Source organism: Bos grunniens, chromosome 8, assembly GCF_055505025.1.
Source record: "Bos grunniens cultivar Pamir isolate PY7600 chromosome 8, Bosgru_T2T1.0, whole genome shotgun sequence".
NCBI lineage: Eukaryota > Metazoa > Chordata > Mammalia > Artiodactyla > Bovidae > Bos > Bos grunniens.
Genome location: NC_141172.1, coordinates 25,169,681 through 25,187,730, shown reverse-complemented (window position 1 = coordinate 25,187,730; position 18,050 = coordinate 25,169,681). Strand labels below are relative to the sequence as shown.

At 43.9% G+C, this 18,050-nt stretch overlaps 1 protein-coding gene and 1 non-coding gene across 3 annotated transcripts in view; both read left to right on the top strand.

Annotated features, from left to right (window-relative positions):
• Positions 1–17,302, top strand: part of SH3GL2 (SH3 domain containing GRB2 like 2, endophilin A1) — a 243,989-nt gene extending 226,687 nt beyond the window's left edge. For both annotated transcript variants that reach the window (XM_086414977.1, XM_086414976.1), the window contains 6 exons: positions 2,779–2,922; positions 5,626–5,759; positions 8,141–8,299; positions 10,729–10,832; positions 13,030–13,160; positions 15,739–17,302. In XM_086414977.1, coding sequence (XP_086271103.1) covers positions 2,779–2,922; positions 5,626–5,759; positions 8,141–8,299; positions 10,729–10,832; positions 13,030–13,160; positions 15,739–15,938 — 872 coding nt within the window. In that variant the 3' untranslated portion in view covers positions 15,939–17,302. The remainder of the gene's footprint in view (positions 1–2,778; positions 2,923–5,625; positions 5,760–8,140; positions 8,300–10,728; positions 10,833–13,029; positions 13,161–15,738) is intronic.
• On the top strand, positions 533–639 carry LOC147366854 (U6 spliceosomal RNA). The gene has a single exon (XR_015132228.1). It is a non-coding gene; the product is annotated as a U6 spliceosomal RNA (small nuclear RNA).
• Positions 17,303–18,050: the final 748 nt, after the last annotated feature.

The following is an 18,050-nucleotide window of genomic DNA, read 5'->3' as shown; positions in this document are numbered from 1 at the left end:
GTAAAGATGGGGGCCGAGTTACAGAGATGGTAACGATTTGAAAGAAAAACTAAAGGTATGGCAAACATAAAGATAATATGGAGAAAAGGAGTTAGGCAATGGCACCCCACTCCAGTACTCTTGCCTGAAAAATCCCATGGATGGAGGAGCCTGGTGGGCTGCAGTCCATGGGGTCGCTGAGGGTTGGACACGACTGAGTGACTTCACTTTCAGTTTTCACTTTCATGCATTGGAGAAGGAAATGGCAACCCACTCCAGTGTTCTTGCCTGGAGAGTCCCAGGGACTGGGGAGCCTGGTGGGCTGCCGTCTATGGCGTCGCACAGAGTCAGACACGACTGAAGCGACTTAGCAGCAGCAGACAAGAGAAAGGTGCCTAGGAGCACATCCAACTTGGTGATGCTATCTAGACTGAGATTATAGGAATTCTAATGTCTTCAATTTGTAATTTCCAGGCTTCCTCTCTGTTTCTTAAAGTACTGCTTTTAAAAATCATTTAAAAACCCTTGTTAACACTTAAAAATGGTTAATTTAGTGCTCATTTTGGTAGCATATGTACTAAAATTGAAACAACACAGAAAAGATTAGCATGGCCCCTATACAAGGATGACACGCAAATTTGTGAAGCAAAAAAAAAGTTTAGAGATCTGATGATGTTTTTCAAGAACACAGAAGCTTACTAATCCGAGAGTCTTAAAAATACTTAATAGTTGTGAATAAATTTAAAAGCCCATTTCTCCAAATATATGGATCACTAGGTAAATATTTTCATTTGAAGAAATAGATAAACTAACAGAATAGATAAACTAACAGAACATGGTTTTCTTCCCCCCTAGCATGAAAATGTAGAACATATTTAAGATATTCTTAAGTACTTAGTGGAAGAATAAAGTTCTTCACAATTGAACGACATTCAAAATGATGAATCTGGAAATCAGCTACAGTATATTTAACTATTACAATTACTCCAGGTAATTACTTACCAGAAGACAGCTCTCAGCAGAACCAAGATATAAGCACAAATCAGTAACCAGCTTTCCTAAAAGGAATAAATCTTTAGAGTGTGAAATGGTCAAAACAGGATTTGAAAGGATTAACCACCATGTGTGGTTTCCTTACTCTGTTTGTTTCATCTCCATTTATCTTCTTTCCTTCTACTCATGTGCTCCCTCTTACTGTCTGGTGTCTGCTTAGTTCAGTTTTCTTCGTGCTGCTCTTATTCCTTCTCTGTGTTCCCCTGATACCGTGTGTGTGGTGCATTTATCATATTTGCTGCCCCTGTTGTGTATCTGATGCCTCACTGTACTATGAGTACATTGTCAGGGACTCTGTCTTTCCTGGATTTCAAATAAGGCTTATTGTAGAAAAATCTTTGAATATAAACTCTAATGATATTATTCCCCCCAAAAAATGTGTTTTCATATGACATTTTCAGTTTTTAAAACTATGTATGATACACTTTTCTATGAGGAGTAAAGAAAATGTGAATTTTATATTCTTATATTTTTCCAGGTACCACCAGGCTTTGCACATTGCTATTAGCAGGACTCACTGCTAATCATTATGTGACTCAAAGTTTAAAGATGCTTCTCCCCCAAAACCTTCTTTGCAGGGCCCACCCATACAAACTAGGGTGTTGCTATATTTTTGTGACTTGCTATAATCTCCCTGCATGACATTTAGTATATATGCTTCACTCTAATTGCTTTTAAAATAGATGGTACCTTGTAAGCTTTGTTAAGGTAGAGACCATAGGTGTCTTGTCCATTATAATATCCCTGGGACAGGCTTAGAAGGGGATCCTCTCATAATAATTCTCCTTGTCTCCAGATTCAACCTTTGAAGCCCAAAGTTTAAATAAAACCCTATTTGAACCTAATGTTCAAGATGAAATGTCAGCCACTAAATACTGGAAGTGTATGCATTAGCTGGGATTCTGTAAGGGGTTGCCCTGCAGATGGAATCCTACATTAATATGCAGTCCCAACTCTGAAAATGAACCTGAAAAACCATAGCATCAAGTTAATCATTGGGTCTAACAGTGTCCTAATAAAGCTGTTTCTTCCATGAAAACTGGATTTACCTTCTAGGCACTTGTCCTATAAAAATAAAAGCAAAAAAGAAATTGAAATGCTGTCTTTGTGGCACAAAACTCATTTTCCGAAGCAGTTATGTTCAAGTGAAGTAATTAAGTCTTTTTAATGAACACAGTATTTCTGTTCTTCATGGGTCTGTTTACTGTCATAATCTTAGTAAAGAAGTGATTTTCCAAATAGTTCTATTTTATACGTGGTCTAAGTGAAACATGGCAGAAGGCCCACGTTGCAAGAATTAACAATGAATTTCCTACTTCAGTCCATAGGCTCTTAGAATTGAAATATAAAAGTGGAATCCTAGAACTTAGAGATCATATAACCCCATGGTTTTTAAGTGCTTTCCCAGGTCCACAGAAGAACTGCATGACCACAGCAGTGAAGAGAAGACATGGGAAGATGGGCAGGAGGACACAAAGATGGGACCTTCACCTGGAGAGCTTTGCTTTTGCTGTTAAGTTCCTCATGAGATTCTGAAAGAAAGGGAGAGTTTAGTGATGAAAAGGGCATGCTTGTGTTTTATCTGTGGACCAACCTGCACATATTATAGATGAGGACATTGGTGAAGGTACAGTTTTCAGTAGCTGAACTGGTTTAGAGTCTGCTCAAGGCCTGCTTCTCTACCCAGCCCTGTTTTTCCTACATCACACTGCCTACTTTGACAGTCTCTTATTTCTTTGCCTGCAGCTTCCAGAGCCAAACTCAGCATGATCAACACCATGTCGAAAATCCGTGGCCAGGAGAAAGGGCCAGGTTACCCCCAGGCAGAGGCACTGCTGGCAGAGGCCATGCTCAAGTTTGGAAGAGAGCTTGGAGATGACTGCAACTTTGGTAATGTGTGCTTCCTCACATTTTCAGTTTTCATTTGTCCTGGGGATCTTAGTGCCACTGGAAAAAGCCCTGCAGGAAATAATTAAGACCATTTTATATTTTGATACTCAGTTGTGGGTCTTGGGCCCCTTATTTGTTTTCAGAGTTGCTTTGTCATTTTTAGTGTCATTTGTCTTAGAAATTTTATTCACTTTCTTTCTTCCTCATAAGATCCCATCATTACCATAGCTGGCAGACACAGCCAGAGGCCTGGATGTTCACCACTGTGTGTGTCTGGCAGTGACTGAGCACTGGGACAGAGGGAGATGCCGCACTCAGCGACGGGTCAACACCCCACTGCACAAGCTTTTTCTTAGCTTCTGCTCATCTGTGTAGGGTACCTAATGTGACACCCCTGGCGAATTCCTTTACCTCGCTCTCCCTGGACCCTCAGCTACCATACTAACCACCTTCTGTTTTCAGTCATTCACAATGTGTTGCTGCTACTGCTAAGTCGCTTCAGTCGTGTCCGACTCTATGCGACCCCATAGACGGAAGCCCACCAGGCTCGGCCGTCCCTGGGATTCTCCAGGCAAGAACACTGGAGTGGGTTACCATTTCCTTCTCCAATGCATGAAAGTGAAAAGTGAAAGGGAAGTCTCTCAGTCAGGTCTGACTCTTAGCGACCCCATGGACTATAGCCTACCAGGCTCCTCCATTCATGGGATTTTCCAGGCAAGAGTACTGGAGTGGGGTGCCATTGCCTTCTCTGTTCACAATGTGAGGTCACAGCAAATAACTGTCCTTCCTGATTGAGCCCTGCTCTCCCTTCCAAGTTTTTGCTGAATATATTGACCTTAAACAGATCTCCTCTAGGGGAGAGTGAGTACTTGGGATTTCCCTGGGCGTCCAGTGGTTAAGAATCACTGCTTTCACTGCAGGGGTCATGGGTTTGATCCCTGATCAGGGAACTAAGATCTCACACTCCACGCAGTGTGGCCAAAAATAAATAAATAGATAAAAATAAAGAAGGCGCTAGTGGTAAAGAACCACCTGCCAATGCAGGAGATGTAAGAGACATGGGTTCAGTCCCTGGGTTGGGAAGATCCCCTGAGGAGGGCATGACAACCCACTCCAGTATTCTTGCCAGGAGAATCCCAAGGACATAGGAGCCTGGCAGGCTACAGTCCATGGGGTCACAAAGAGTTGGACACAACTGAAGCGACTTAGCATGCACACACACAAGTACTTATGGAGGGCTTCCCAGGTGGCGCTAGTGGTAAAGAACCCACCTAGCAATGCAGGAGACGTAAGACATGAGCTCAATCCCTGGGTCAGGAAGGTCCCCTGAAGGAGGGCATGGCAACCCACTCCAATATTCTTGCCTGGAGAATCCCATGGACAGAGGAGTCTGGCAGGCTGCAGTCCCTGGGGTCACAAAGAGTCAGACACGACTGAAGTGACTTAGCACACATGCACAAGTACTTACAAAGGAGGGTTCAGTTCAGTTGCTCAGTCGTGTCTGACTCTTTGCGACCCCATGAACCGCAGCACGCCAGGCCTCCCTGTCCATCACCAACTACTGGAGTCTACACAAACCCATGTCCATTGAGTTGGTGATGCCATCCAACCATCTCATCCTCTGTTGTCCCCTTCTCCTCCTGCCCTCAATCTTTCCCAGCATCAGTTCAGTTCAGTCGCTCAGTCATGTCCAACTCTTTGCGACCCCATGAATCGCAGCACACCAGGCCTCCCTGTCCATCACCAACTCCCAGAGTTTACTCAAATTCATGTCCATTGAGTCAGTGATGCCATCCAGCCATCTCATCCTCTGTTGTCCCCTTCTCCTCCTGCCCCCAATCCCTCCCAGCATCAGAGTCTTTTCCAATGAGTCAACTCTTCACATGAGGTGGCCAAAGTATTGGAGTTTCAGCTTTAGCATCATTCCTTCCAAAGAACACCCAGGGCTGATCTCCTTCAGAATGGACTGGTTGGATCTCCTTGCAGTCCAAGGGACTCTCAAGAGTCTTCTCCAGCACCACAGTTCAGAAGCATCAATTCTTTGGCGTTCAGCTTTCTTCACATTCCAATTCTCACATCCATGCATGACCACTGGAAAAACCATAGCCTTGACTAGATAGACCTTTGTTGGCAAAGTCATGTCTCTGGTTTTGAATATGCTATCTAGGTTGGTCATAACTTTCCTTCCAAGGAGTAAGCATCTTTTAATTTCATGCCTGCAGTCACCATCTGCAGTGATTTTGGAGCCCCCAAAATAAAGTCAGCCACTGTTTCCACTGTTTCCCCATCTATTTGCCATGAAGTAATGGGACCAGATGCCATGATCTTAGTTTTCTGAATGTTGAGCTTTAAGCCAACTTTTTCACTCTCCTCTTTCACTTTCAACAAGAGGCTCCTCCAAAGGAGGGTAGGGAGCTTCCAATTCCTTTTCAAAGGAAAAGCAAACTTTTATGTTCTCTATAGTAAGGAATGCAGGCCCCCACCCCCAAGGGCATTGAGTCTGTTGTACTCAGTGAACTTTTATGAACTTTCTCAGATGGAAAATACACTGATCTCCAGAGGGCATTATATACCGTCTCTTGTCTTGGTTGTCTTCAGAAGACAGGCAGCTGTTCCTGGGTGTGGTCTGTGAGGGGCCCTGTTACTGCAAGTGCATTTCCTCTTTGTTCTTTAACGTTCAAGGGCTTCCTTATTACCTTGCAGGCCCAGCGCTTGGTGAGGTTGGGGAGGCCATGAGGGAACTCTCGGAGGTAAAGGACTCCTTGGACATGGAAGTGAAGCAGAACTTCATTGACCCCCTTCAGAATCTTCATGACAAAGATCTGAGGGAAATTCAGGTACCTGCTACTAGTTATTTGCAAACTGGATGTTGGAATTGTACAGATGCAGGTTCCCTTTTCCTTTAGGAAACATTTTTTTTAAAACTTACCATGCATGTTGTCAACACTGAGCATGTGAACTGTAAAAAATCCAGCATGAAAAATCAAGATAAATGGTAAATGTAGTACTTTTTGCCCCATTATTATGACTGTGCCACTCAAGAGTATTACATTTAATTTCTCCATGTTCAGTTTTCAAGTTTTTCAAGCATTTTTCTCCAGAAGGATATTCTTTCCCTGACTATACAATTTTATTAATTATTCTATGTTTTCTGGGATGATTTCACCCTCTAAAATACCAGCAGTACCAGTTGTTGGCTTGTATATGTAGTTCTTCTTTTACTCTATAAACTTGTGTTTTCATAATGGTTGTTAGACTTGAGGAAATATACCCAACTATCCTTTCTAAAACATGTAGAACAGTTTGCTGCTGCTGCTGCTGCTAAGTCGCTTCAGTCATGTCCGACTCTGTGCAACCCCATAGACGGCAGCCCACCAGGCTCTCCTGTCCCTGAGATTCTCCAGGCAAGAACACTGGAGTGGGTTGCCATTTCCTTCTCCAATGCATGAAAGTGAAAACTGAAAGTGAAGTTGCTCAGTCGTGTCTGCCTCTTTGAGACCCCATGGACTGCAGCCTACCAGGCTCCTCCATCCATGGGATTTTCCAGGCAAGAGTACTAGAGTGGGGTGCCATTGCCTTCTCTGGTAGAACAGTTTAGTTTTTCCAAATCAATAATGTTCAATTGGCTTTAACCTCTAACTAGGTGTGTAATGTTTGCTCATCCATTCTTTCAACAGATATCTGTTTAACTTGTCTGAAATTTGATTTTCAGATAAATGAAGTCTCTGCAATCTCTAGCTTAAATCTTCAACCCTGCCGCACTGTTGCTAGGTGGCAGACTCACTCCAAACCTGTCTCTCTGATTCCAGTGCTCTGTTTTGCAGCTGACTGCAGGTTCAGACATTTTAAAAGGGCATTCCTTCCAAAGGGACAAACACTTAGTTTGGATCAGGGCATGGGCTGGAGGCAGGGTGTGTGGTGGCAGGAAGGTCAAGGATATTCTTCCTCCCACCTTCTCATTTCTTCCCCACTCCCAACTTCATTTTCATTTTCTTCCCTCTCACTCCCTGAACACCCAGGGTCAAGAGAAATCTAGCACATTTCCCTCCACCCATTAATAGTGGGACACTGCAGCTCGGAGAAGGCGATGGCACCCCACTCCAGTACTCTTGCCTGTAAAATCTCATGGACGGAGGAGCCTGGTAGGCTGCAGTCCATGGGGTCACTAAGAGTCCGACACGACTGAGTGACTTCACTTTCACTTTTCACTTTCATGCATTGGAGAAGCAAATGGCAACCCACTCCAGTGTTCTTGCCTGGAGAATCCCAGGGATGGGGGAGCCTGGTGGGCTGCTGTCTATGGGGTCACGCAGAGTTGGACATGACTGAAGCGACTTAGCAGCAGCAGCAGCAGCTCGTAGGAGAAAAATACTTTGTGGCTTTTTGAAACTACTTTCCTAATTGGTTACTGGAGGCTGGGCAGTCCCACACCTGGAATGTGTGCATCAGGGTGATGCAAAGGGGAATTACTGCGCAGTGTTGGGGGTTAGGTCCTGATGAAGGTCTCTTTCAAGTTAGGTCTTAGGACTCAGTGTCATCATCTGTCAGATGGGAGACTTAAATTAATCCATGATTCTCCTAAAGCTGCATCAGTCTGCTAGGCTAAGTGCTGAGACCAAGTTGCCTGGGCCTCAGCCCTGGATATTCTAATTCAAGTGATCAAGAATCTGTAGTTTTAGTAAATATCTTAAGGTAATTCTAATAGACTGGATTACCTCAAAAATAAATCCCTTCCAGCACAAATGTTTTATGATATGAAAAAGAAAGAATACTTTTCTTTCTCACTTCATTTCAAGGAAACCATTTTTCCTCTGCCTTCCCACGAGATACCATTTCCTTGAAGATGGAGACTTGTGAGCCCTGTATGCCTGTGCTTTCTAAACCTTCCTAGCTTCCACCTCTAGTCATAGGGTGGAGAGGCATATATTCCACCTTAGCTTTGACCCAGCAGGGGCAGACAATAAAGGGCATCAGTATTTTCCACAATTTCTTTCTTGCTATTAATTATTTTTAAAGGTGTTTCCCAAACATAAATGTCTTAGCCTTTAGAAACATTTGCCCCCATTGATGTGTGTTTCTTTATTTCTCTGGTGATGTGATGTTTTAGAACTTAGCCTGTCTTATTTTGGAAGCCAATAGGCATGGTGGGGAAGTGAGCTGTAAATAGTCCTTTTCCATAGGTCCCTTCAAAGCACATTTCTGCCCTTGATTTTTTCAGCATCATCTGAAGAAGTTGGAGGGAAGACGCCTGGACTTTGATTACAAGAAGAAACGACAAGGCAAGATTCCTGATGAAGAGTTACGTCAAGCTCTGGAGAAATTTGATGAGTCTAAGGAGATTGCTGAGTCAAGCATGTTCAATCTCTTAGAGATGGATGTGAGTGACTCTCCTGTGGTTTTTAATTTAGCTTCACCTTTGAGGAACAGGATTAATATGTTAAAGGGTTATGAAATTTAAAATGTGAATCACTGATAGTACTATGTGGTGAAAGCTTCAGTAGTTATTTTTTTTAAATAATTTAAAATTATAAAGTAGACTGAGAAATTGTAAAGCTGTTCCTATATTCCTGTAGTTTGCTGTGAGCTTCCCAGATGGTACTAGTGATAAAGAATCCACCTGTCAGTGCAGGAGGCACAAGACTCGGATTCAATCCCTGGGTCAGGAAGAGACCCTGCAGTAGATACAGAAACACATTCCGGTAATCTTACATAGAAAAATTCTAAGGACAGAGGAGCTGGCAGGCTCCAGTTCATGGGGTAGTAAAGAGTCAGATACAAATGAGCGAACGCGCGCGCGCGCGCGCGCACACACACACACACACACACACATGACAGCACAAAAAGTTTGATGTAACTAGATTTTTGTCTGCTAATAATCTTAAACTGTTATAAATAGTAGGGAGATAAAGAATGTTTCTGATGACCTGGGCTTCCCTGGGGGCTCAGATGGTAAAGAATCTGCCTACAATGCTGGAGACCTGGGTTCAGTCCCTGCGTTGGGAAGGTCTCCTGGAGAAGGGAATGGCTACCCACTCCAGTATTCTTGCCTGGAGAATCCCATGACAGAGGAGTCTGGCAGGCTACAGTCTATGGCATCACAAAGAGTCAGACACAACCAAATGACTTTCACTTTCTGATGACCTATATAAGTCCAATAGTTTAAGCAAATACTCTGTTGAAATGTGAAGTGTAAGGCAAATTGACTTCAGATTAAATAAGAAAATCAGTCAATGTTGTCAGTAAGTATGTGTCCAATATACATTCAGTTCAGTTCAGTCACTCAGTCATGTCAAACTCTTTGCAACCCTATGGACCACAGCATATCAGGCTTCCCCATCCATCACCATCTCCCGGAGCTTGCTCAAACTCATGTCCATCAAGTCAGTGATGCCATCCAACCATCTCATCCTCTATCGTCCCCTTCCCCTTCTGCCTTCAGTCTTTCCCAGGATCAGGGTGTTATTCCAGTGAATCAGTTCTTCACATCAGGTGGCCAAAGTATTGGAGATTCAGCTTCAACATCAGTCCTTCCAATGAATATTCAGGACTGATTTCCTTTAGGATGGACTGGTTGGATCTCCTTGCAGTCCAAGGGAATTTCAAGAGTCTTCTCCAACACCACAGTTCAAAAGCATTGATTCTTCGGTGCTCAGTTTTATGTATGGTTAAGATGGTCTATATTTTGAGGTAAAGTTAACCTTTTCTTTCCAAAGGTAATTACAATTAAGGTTGAAGATTGTTGCATAGATACTACATTTGGGACATAGGTGAGATAGTTTAAAAGTTGCCTTCACATTTCCAGAATGCTGAATTATTTTTCATGGCTTTAACAGTTGCTTTCTAACCACTCATGTCATAAGACCTATTAACCAGATTTTCTGTCCTTGCTCATCTTCACCTCTAGCCCCATCAGTTGCTCACCAGCTTCTGCCAAGGTATTTACAGAGCCTTTAGGTATTTACCGCCCGCCCCCCCCCGACTGGTGACAGGGGAGGCATGTTGAACATATCCAGACTTCCAGACTCTCCAGAAACATTGCTAGTTTGTGATTATGTAAAACAACGTGTCCATCTACCTACCGAGGAGGAACACCATGAGGGAGAGGGTGACCTGAGTCACAGCATTCCTCCTCTTCACCAAGGACCCAGCCCCACTCCAAAACTCATGGGGTAGCATTGCCTCTATTCACTCAGAGGCAACTATTCAACTGGATCACAACACAACACACAACATGAAGAGTAACCCAGGATGCTCAGAAGGTTAGAGGAGGAGTGAGCCCAAGGTGCCACTCAACCCAAGCCTTTTACATTGCAGATGAGGGTCAGAGAGAACAAAAGGTTTTCTGTCAAACCACACTGCCTCCCATAGTGCCTCATATGAGAAATCAATATTTACATTTTTATTAACAGCACTGATATTGACTTAGCATGAGAAGTATAGAGAGCAAAGAATGTTCTTGTCAATGCATCTTTTGTCCTATAGAAAATCAATCAAAGAAGCCAAATCGTAATCAGAAGGTTATGGCTAAGCATGAGACTGTTTGATGAGAGCTTTGTGACCTCTGGGAGGATTCTGACTAATGTTTCTTCTCCTAGAACTAGAGTTTCCAAGCACAGGGATGCTTTCTTATCTTTAATCAATTTGTTACCCGCAAAACTATCAGTTAGCCTGGCTCACTGCACAGTCGTGGGCACCACCGAGCACTGGGCTGTGTGTCGGGTAGCTGCGTCATTTGGACTGAGCAGTAGCAGATGATTAAGGACTGTAACCTGATAACTAAGACGTGGTTCCCCCATTGATCTGCAGATCGAGCAGGTGAGCCAGCTGTCTGCGCTCGTCCAAGCCCAGCTGGAGTACCATAAGCAGGCAGTCCAGATCCTGCAGCAGGTCACTGTCAGACTGGAGGAGAGGTATTGTACAGTTCCCTGCATTTCCCATTTCCATTTTCTTGCTATGAAATGGTGTATAAAGAAGTGGAAATATTAGAATACATTAGAAGAAAAACTTTCTTCAGGATTCCTACTGACCCTACATAAGCAACTTGTGAATCATTTGTTTTGATTTTATATTGTCTTGGGCTCTGTTTTCCTTCATTTCCTTCACTTTCCTTCATTCCTTCCTAATGTTGTGTTTGGGCTTCCCTGGTGGCTCAGTGGTGAAGAATCTACCTGCCAATGTAGGAGATGTAGGTTCGATCTCTGGGTGGGGAAGATCCCCTGGAAAAGGAAATGGCAACCCACTCCAGTATTCTTGCCTGGGAAATCCTCTGGATAGAAGAGCCTGGTGAGCTACAGTCCATGGGGTCACAAAAGAATTGGACACAACTTAGTGACTAAACAACAATCATCTTGTGTTTTATGAGCAATCAATATGTAGGTAATACTTTGTCTGCCACAGATGGGACCCCCAGGAGGCTACTAATGATAATGGATGTGATTTGCCGGCCAGCTATGCTATGGGTACTGAAGGCATATCACCATCAGTCATGTAACAGCCCTGTAAACCAAGTATTGTTAACCTCACCTAACAGACCGGCAAACCTGGGCTCAGGGTCATGCAGCAGTGCCGCAGGGGCTCCCGTGTAAGCATAACCTATTGGAAAGCCTGTGTCGTTTCACACTTTGAGTTTCTCTGTGGTGATGAGGTCCATCAGAGGGAGCTGATTACTTACACCTGTTCCGCCTTCTCAGATGGGCCCCATATCCTAGCTGGGGTGGTTTAATTATTAGAGCTGTGAGGCACAGCCTGCACAGCTGTGTCTGGTGGCCCTGTGCTGTGTAATATGTGTTATTTTATTTGAGCTGAATGTGTGCACATCAAAGGATTGCCTCAAGAGATTTTATTCTCAGCTTATGGCCAGATAAGGCTCTCAGAGCTGCTGATACGGCTATAAATGCACAAGGCCTCCTGCAGGTATAGGGCTGTGTTATGAGAAATTTCCTCAACCTGTTGCCATGTGGCCAGCCTTGTCCTCTCCTCAGTGTCTTCCTTGACTAGTGTTTGGACAGTGAACCCTTGTGGAAACACGTGTCATGCTCTGAAGCCTCTAGGAGGGTTGAAAACCATGCATTTCATCGTACTAAAGAAGCATGATATATCTTTGTGACATCTGCTGAGCATGAAGGCCACTTTTCTTTGTTCCCTCTGAACCATGTTCAGAGCCACTGTCATTCTATAATCGCCATACCCTAGAGAAGGGGACGACAGAGGATGAGATGGCTGGATGGCATCACCGACTCAATGGACGTGAGTCTGAGTGAACTCCGGGAGTTGGTGATGGACAGGGAGGCCTGGCGTGCTGCGATTCATGGAGTCGCAGAGAGTCGGACACGACTGAGCAACTGAACTGAACTGAACTGAACTGAGACTCCCCCCACACTTGCGGATTGGCTGTGCACTTTGCTTAGTGAGCATCTGGCACTGTGGAAAACACTTCGGGGTGTGCAGAATACATTTGCTGCCTGTGCCTTTCCCACTTCCTCCCATCTCCCTTAGATTCTTTCTCCTTCCTCTGTGCTGTACCCAGAGTATACCGTATTTCCTCCTCTTTTCCCTCCACATATTCTCAAGCTCAGCAGGGAATAACTGTCTTCTGGGAATAGCTATTCATCTAGAAATGACTGCTAACCATCTTTTACTTTTCTCCTCAAACCCTCTCTGACTTCTCCATGGACAGGTAGACTCCTCACCCCCAGCTCCACCTCTGTGTTCCTAGAACATTTTACGCAGATCTCCATAATAGTATTTACTACAGTTTACAGTAATCAGTTGTTTATGATCTGTCTTCCCACCAGACCATAAGCTTGAGGATAAGACTAGTGACTGATTGGTCTTTGTGTTCCTGGCACCTAACACAGTGCATCCTTGCAAAGTGAGCTCTTAGTAAACGAGGAGGCAAGTGAGAGGAAGAATGAAGACAGTGAGGGTAGAGCCATATAGGGTGTGACTACAGTGTAAAACATGGAGAAAGACACAGAAAAGAAAACTAAGGATCCTTTCTCATATTCCACAATGGTAGATTGGTGGGTAACCTAAGTATTTTCTGGATTTTATGACTTTTCTTTTTGTGTCTTAATTGTCTGCATCCCCTTTTTCTTTTTAATGTAGAATAAGACAAGCTTCATCCCAGCCAAGAAGGGAGTATCAGCCTAAACCTCGAATGAGCCTGGAGTTTTCAACGGGGGACAGCACTCAGCCCAATGGGGGCCTCTCCCACACAGGCACCCCCAAACCTGCAGGTAAGGAGCTGAGGGCTGCAGAACCCACTGCACAGGCCTTGGGCACCCCCAGTTGACATGCTTCCAGAAATTCTAGGAGTGGTCCAGTCTGGCTACATGAGGAATACACAGTAATATATTTCTTACAGAATGGTGGTGTCAGAAACTTAACAGAGTTCCTTCTTGTATCATTGACTCTCCCTTCCTCTCCTTTACTCTCTCTCCTCTATTAAACTTTCTTTGTAAGTCCCTTTTTCTCTCACTGTCCACCATCACCCCACAATTACTTGCTGCAGCAAACACATTTGATTTTGACCTTTGTGGTCTTAAAGTCACCTTAATATGTCAGTTTCATTGTAGGGATGTCATGAGTTTTTTCCTGCCTGTTTTTCTGCTTCTATGAATCTTGCCTGCATAAAGGTGAATGCCCCTGGACAGTATGTGCCCACATACACTCACTTATAACCCACAGACAGCAGCTCCAGGAAACTGTTGGATTTCTGGAGTCAAAGAAACACATGGGTGAATATATTTGCAGATGAATATATTCTGAGTCTCAATAGCTGCTTGACTTTCCTCCTCTCCCTACCCTCCAGCCAGTTCACTGTGCTGTAGTAACAGGTTGGTACAATAAAAATGAAAACTAATTTTCTATCAAGGATATTGGTGTATACCCAGTAGTATCCTTTTAGCTGACACCACTGCTGTCCACCCGCTACACGCAGATTGGGTAAAAGCCTGTGCTTGCGATATATTCAGCCTTAGTAATCTAATCTGCTTGGTTGAAGAAGAGAAACTGTCTGATACTAGATGTGGACTGTAAGGATGTGCAGCTTTCTTCCATGTTTCCTGCATCCCCAGTGCTCAATGTTCGATGGGAGGAAACATAGGTGTCCTCAGGAGACTACAAAGGAAAGAAGTGAGGTGTGTGATGACGGTGGGGGCTCTCTGCCCCTTGTGCTGAGCTCTTCTGCTCAGAGCACTCCGTGTGTGGATAACAGCAGTGGTTTTTAGAAGTTAACCGGTTACAAGGACTAGTCATGTAAGTTATAGGTAACCTGTTCTCTGGTGCTCAGAAACCAATCACATATTCCACTTTTCTCTCAGAGACTCATTAACTTGCTTTCTCTAAATTAAAATAAATAAATAAATGTTATTGTTCCCCTTCAAAGCCGTCTAGGTGGCATGGATCTGCATGCACTTGTCTGAGTTTATTAGTATATGTGTATGCCTACTCTGTCAGTGGAGAAGGCAATGGCACCCCACTCCAGTACTCTTGCCTGGAGAATCCCATGGACAGAGGAGCCTGGTAGGCTGCAGTCCATGGGGTCGCTAGGAGTCAGACACGACTGAGCAACTTCACTTTCACTTTCACTTTTCACTTTCATTCATTGGAGAAGGAAATGGCAACCCACTCCAGTGTTCTTGCCTGGAGAATCCCAGGGACAGGAGAGCCTGGTGGGCTGCCGTCTATGGGGTCTCACAGAGTCAGAGACGACTGAAGCGACTTAGCAGCAGAAGCAGCGACTCTGTCAGTATGCTTACTGATTTAACATAGATCTCTTTTAAGATATGGGCCCATCCATCATTATTTAAATCAAGGTAAATATACTATTTTTCTATGCCATAGCTCTGATGGACACACATCGTAGTCATATATGCAGTATATTAATGCACAGGTATAATTATATCACTTTTATATAATCTCATTTAATAGCCACAGAAATAAGTTCTAACTGTTCATTCCAATTTTAGGCAAAGAAACTGAGACTGAAGTGCCTTACACAAGGTCACAGAGAGTAAGAACTTGAGTAAGAACTTTATATTGTCCTGTTTTTCACTATATTACAGCAACTTCCGGAGACTGAGGTCTTTATTTTTAAAAAATGTGAACTGCACTGTTATTCTGATGCTGCAAAACATTGTCCGTGTAATGAACTGTACTATTTCATATAGGCAGAGATCTTAAAGTGCTAGTGTGGAAAGAATTTTGGCCATGCTCCATGATGAACCTAAATCTCACTGTACCATGCTGTGCTAAGTCACTTGAGTTGAGTCTGACTCTTTGCAACCCTGTGGACCGTAGCTCACTAGGCTCCTCTGTTCACGGGATTTCCCAGGCAAAAATACTGGAGTGGGTTGCCATGCCCTCCTCCAGGGGACCTTTCTGACCCAAAGATCGAACCCTCATCTCTTACGTCTCCTGCATTGGCAGGTGGGTTCTTTACCACTAGTGCCACTGGGGAAGTCCAAATCTCGCTAAGACTCCTTAAGTCATTGAGTCTCCCACCTCTGCACGTTGTTAGGAAGGCCAGCCTTGATAAACTGTCTTGTATGTACCAAAAGAATAGATGTGACCAGTTTTTAATACTGGAAAAAGAAACAGGAATTCAGCAACTCCCAGAAACGTGAGAAAACTTCTGAAGACTGGTAGAGAGCAAGGTGCCATGCAGCAGACACTGGGGACCAGAGCCAAGAGGAGGCTTCAGCAGGAAGAGGAGTGCAGGAGGAGCCCAGGGGGACAGCAAGCCAGGCAGGAGTCGAGTGTGCTAAATTCCCCTTGTCTCTCTGTGTTCTTCTCTCCTACTCTCACTCCCAGGTGCCCCAATGGATCAGCCCTGCTGCCGAGCTCTGTACGACTTTGAACCTGAAAATGAAGGGGAGTTGGGTTTTAAAGAGGGTGATATCATCACACTCACTAACCAGATTGATGAGAACTGGTATGAGGGGATGCTCCACGGCCAGTCAGGCTTCTTCCCCATCAATTATGTGGAGATTCTGGTTGCTCTGCCCCACTAGGATGTCAGCGCTGGCTGCTCACCTCTTCTTGACCCAGATAGTTAGGTTTAACCACTGCTTTGGTAATGCTGCTTACAAAACATCCCAAGTGCAGGCTGCAGTGGTCCAAGTCGTCAAGCCCCATTGAGTACGTTTGGTTGACTTGTGTGATCCCACAAGAGTCATGGTGATGGATGATATCTTCTTAGCCTGGTGGGCATGGCATGTGCTTTACAATACCATTTGAGACCAGCCAGTAGTCACAGAACTGCTGTTTACACAGTTCTCAGGAGGCTGTGGCCTCTGAGAATTTGACCATGAGCCACATCACATATCCACCATCCTACTGAAGATATTATCTATCACCGGCGGGCCGTCTCAAGGTCTCAGGTTCTCCATTTAAGTAGAAGAGAAAGTTCTTGTTTCACATCAGCCCCTCCCAAACGTATGAGTCACAGAACTGTCCAAGAAAGCCTCCCTCACCAGCAAATTATCTTCTTGTCTGAATGAGTGAATCCCTGAACGCTCTCATAGAAAGTGTTCAGTGTGGGTTCAAAGCCTTCTCTGAAAAGTCTCCTTTGTTCCTCTGCTTATGCCCATTTCTGACGTTCAGCTGGTTTTCTTCCCTCCCTGCTGTTAAAGCCAGAGGGTGATTCCCATTTTATCTCTAAGTAAGATGGTCATCATGTTGTGGGAGGAGCTGAAGAGGTTCTCTACTATGAGGAATTGGAAAGGACCTGGTCTCCAAGCTTTCCTTTCTTGCTGTACAGAAACCAGATATGTATACAGGGCATTTCTGAAGGTACACAGAAGGGGGCACAGATGTCTTCACTTCAGTTCTGTTTATGAATTACATGTTTCATGAATCCATTTGATACAGAAACACAAGAAGAAGAGCACTCGAAACCATTTGCCCACTAGTCCATAGACCAAGAAACAGTACCTATCTTCCCATTCCACGTTCTCCTTGTGTTCTTTGAACATCGTTTGTGCATATTCTGCCCTCAATGAGGACCAAATAAAGACAATTTTTGTGCTTAGCAGTTTAAGATGTGTGGCTGCATATGCAAGACTCTTTCGCAGTTCAGTAATGACATTTCTTTCTGTCCCTTCTATCTCCTCTTCATTTTGTGTGTACAGTGCTATGCGTATGCTTATGAGTTGTTGTTGTTGTTGTTGTTTGTATCAGTCATTAAATCTTGTTAGGTATCCAGAGTTCTATTTATCTAGCTGTACAGATTCTTTCAGAGGTTTAATGTGCTGCTTCGGATGTGCCACCTGCGGTTGTGGATCATGTGGAGTGAAAGGCAAATCTTACTGCTTAATGTATAAAGTCTTCCCACGGGAAGCGTTGCTGTTTCCAATAAATATTGCTGAAGACAGAACCAAAGGCTCCGCTGCTTTATTTTGTGTTAGTTCTCTGGGTCCAGCGGTGGGTGGACTAGTCTTCATTGCCTTCTGATACAGCCAAAGCAGATCCGCCTCCAACCTCAGACCTACTTCTCTGTAAGCAGGACGAGTTCCATTATCAAGAAGGAGTTAGCCTGGACACTGGTAACTTCTTGGTAACCCGGGGAAGGTGGAGATTTGAGAAAAAAGGATAAGAAAGTGGGAAGGAAAAGACTTCTATGAAAGTTAAATGAGATAGCATCATGTTGATATCATGAGAAGAATATAATGTTCAGAGGAGCAAATATAAGATAGCATTTCCATGAGTCTTTTGTTTTCTTTCATGCTTGAAGAGAAAGGAATCGACTTGGAAATACAGATTGGCCAAAAGCCAGAATTCTTTTCTCTTGGCGTGTCTACTGGGGGTGTGGGGTGGGAGGAGGGGAGCAGTGCATACAGAATATGTATTTCCTGAGCTCCTGAGAAAATAAACATGTTCTTTGTGTACTGGGTGTCCTTGTATTCTTCCATGCTGAGGGCGATAATCCAAAAGTTCTAATATAAAGCGAGTAGTTTTAATCTAACTCCTAAAGATTTACAGAAGACATACTAACTACACATATATATTATATATAAATTTCTCTAACGGAAATATTTTTTCTACCTGTGAGTTATAGTATTATAGATCAATTCTTCAAACCAGTTTAAAGAAGAAATTACCAATGACTTTATTGTGAATGGAGA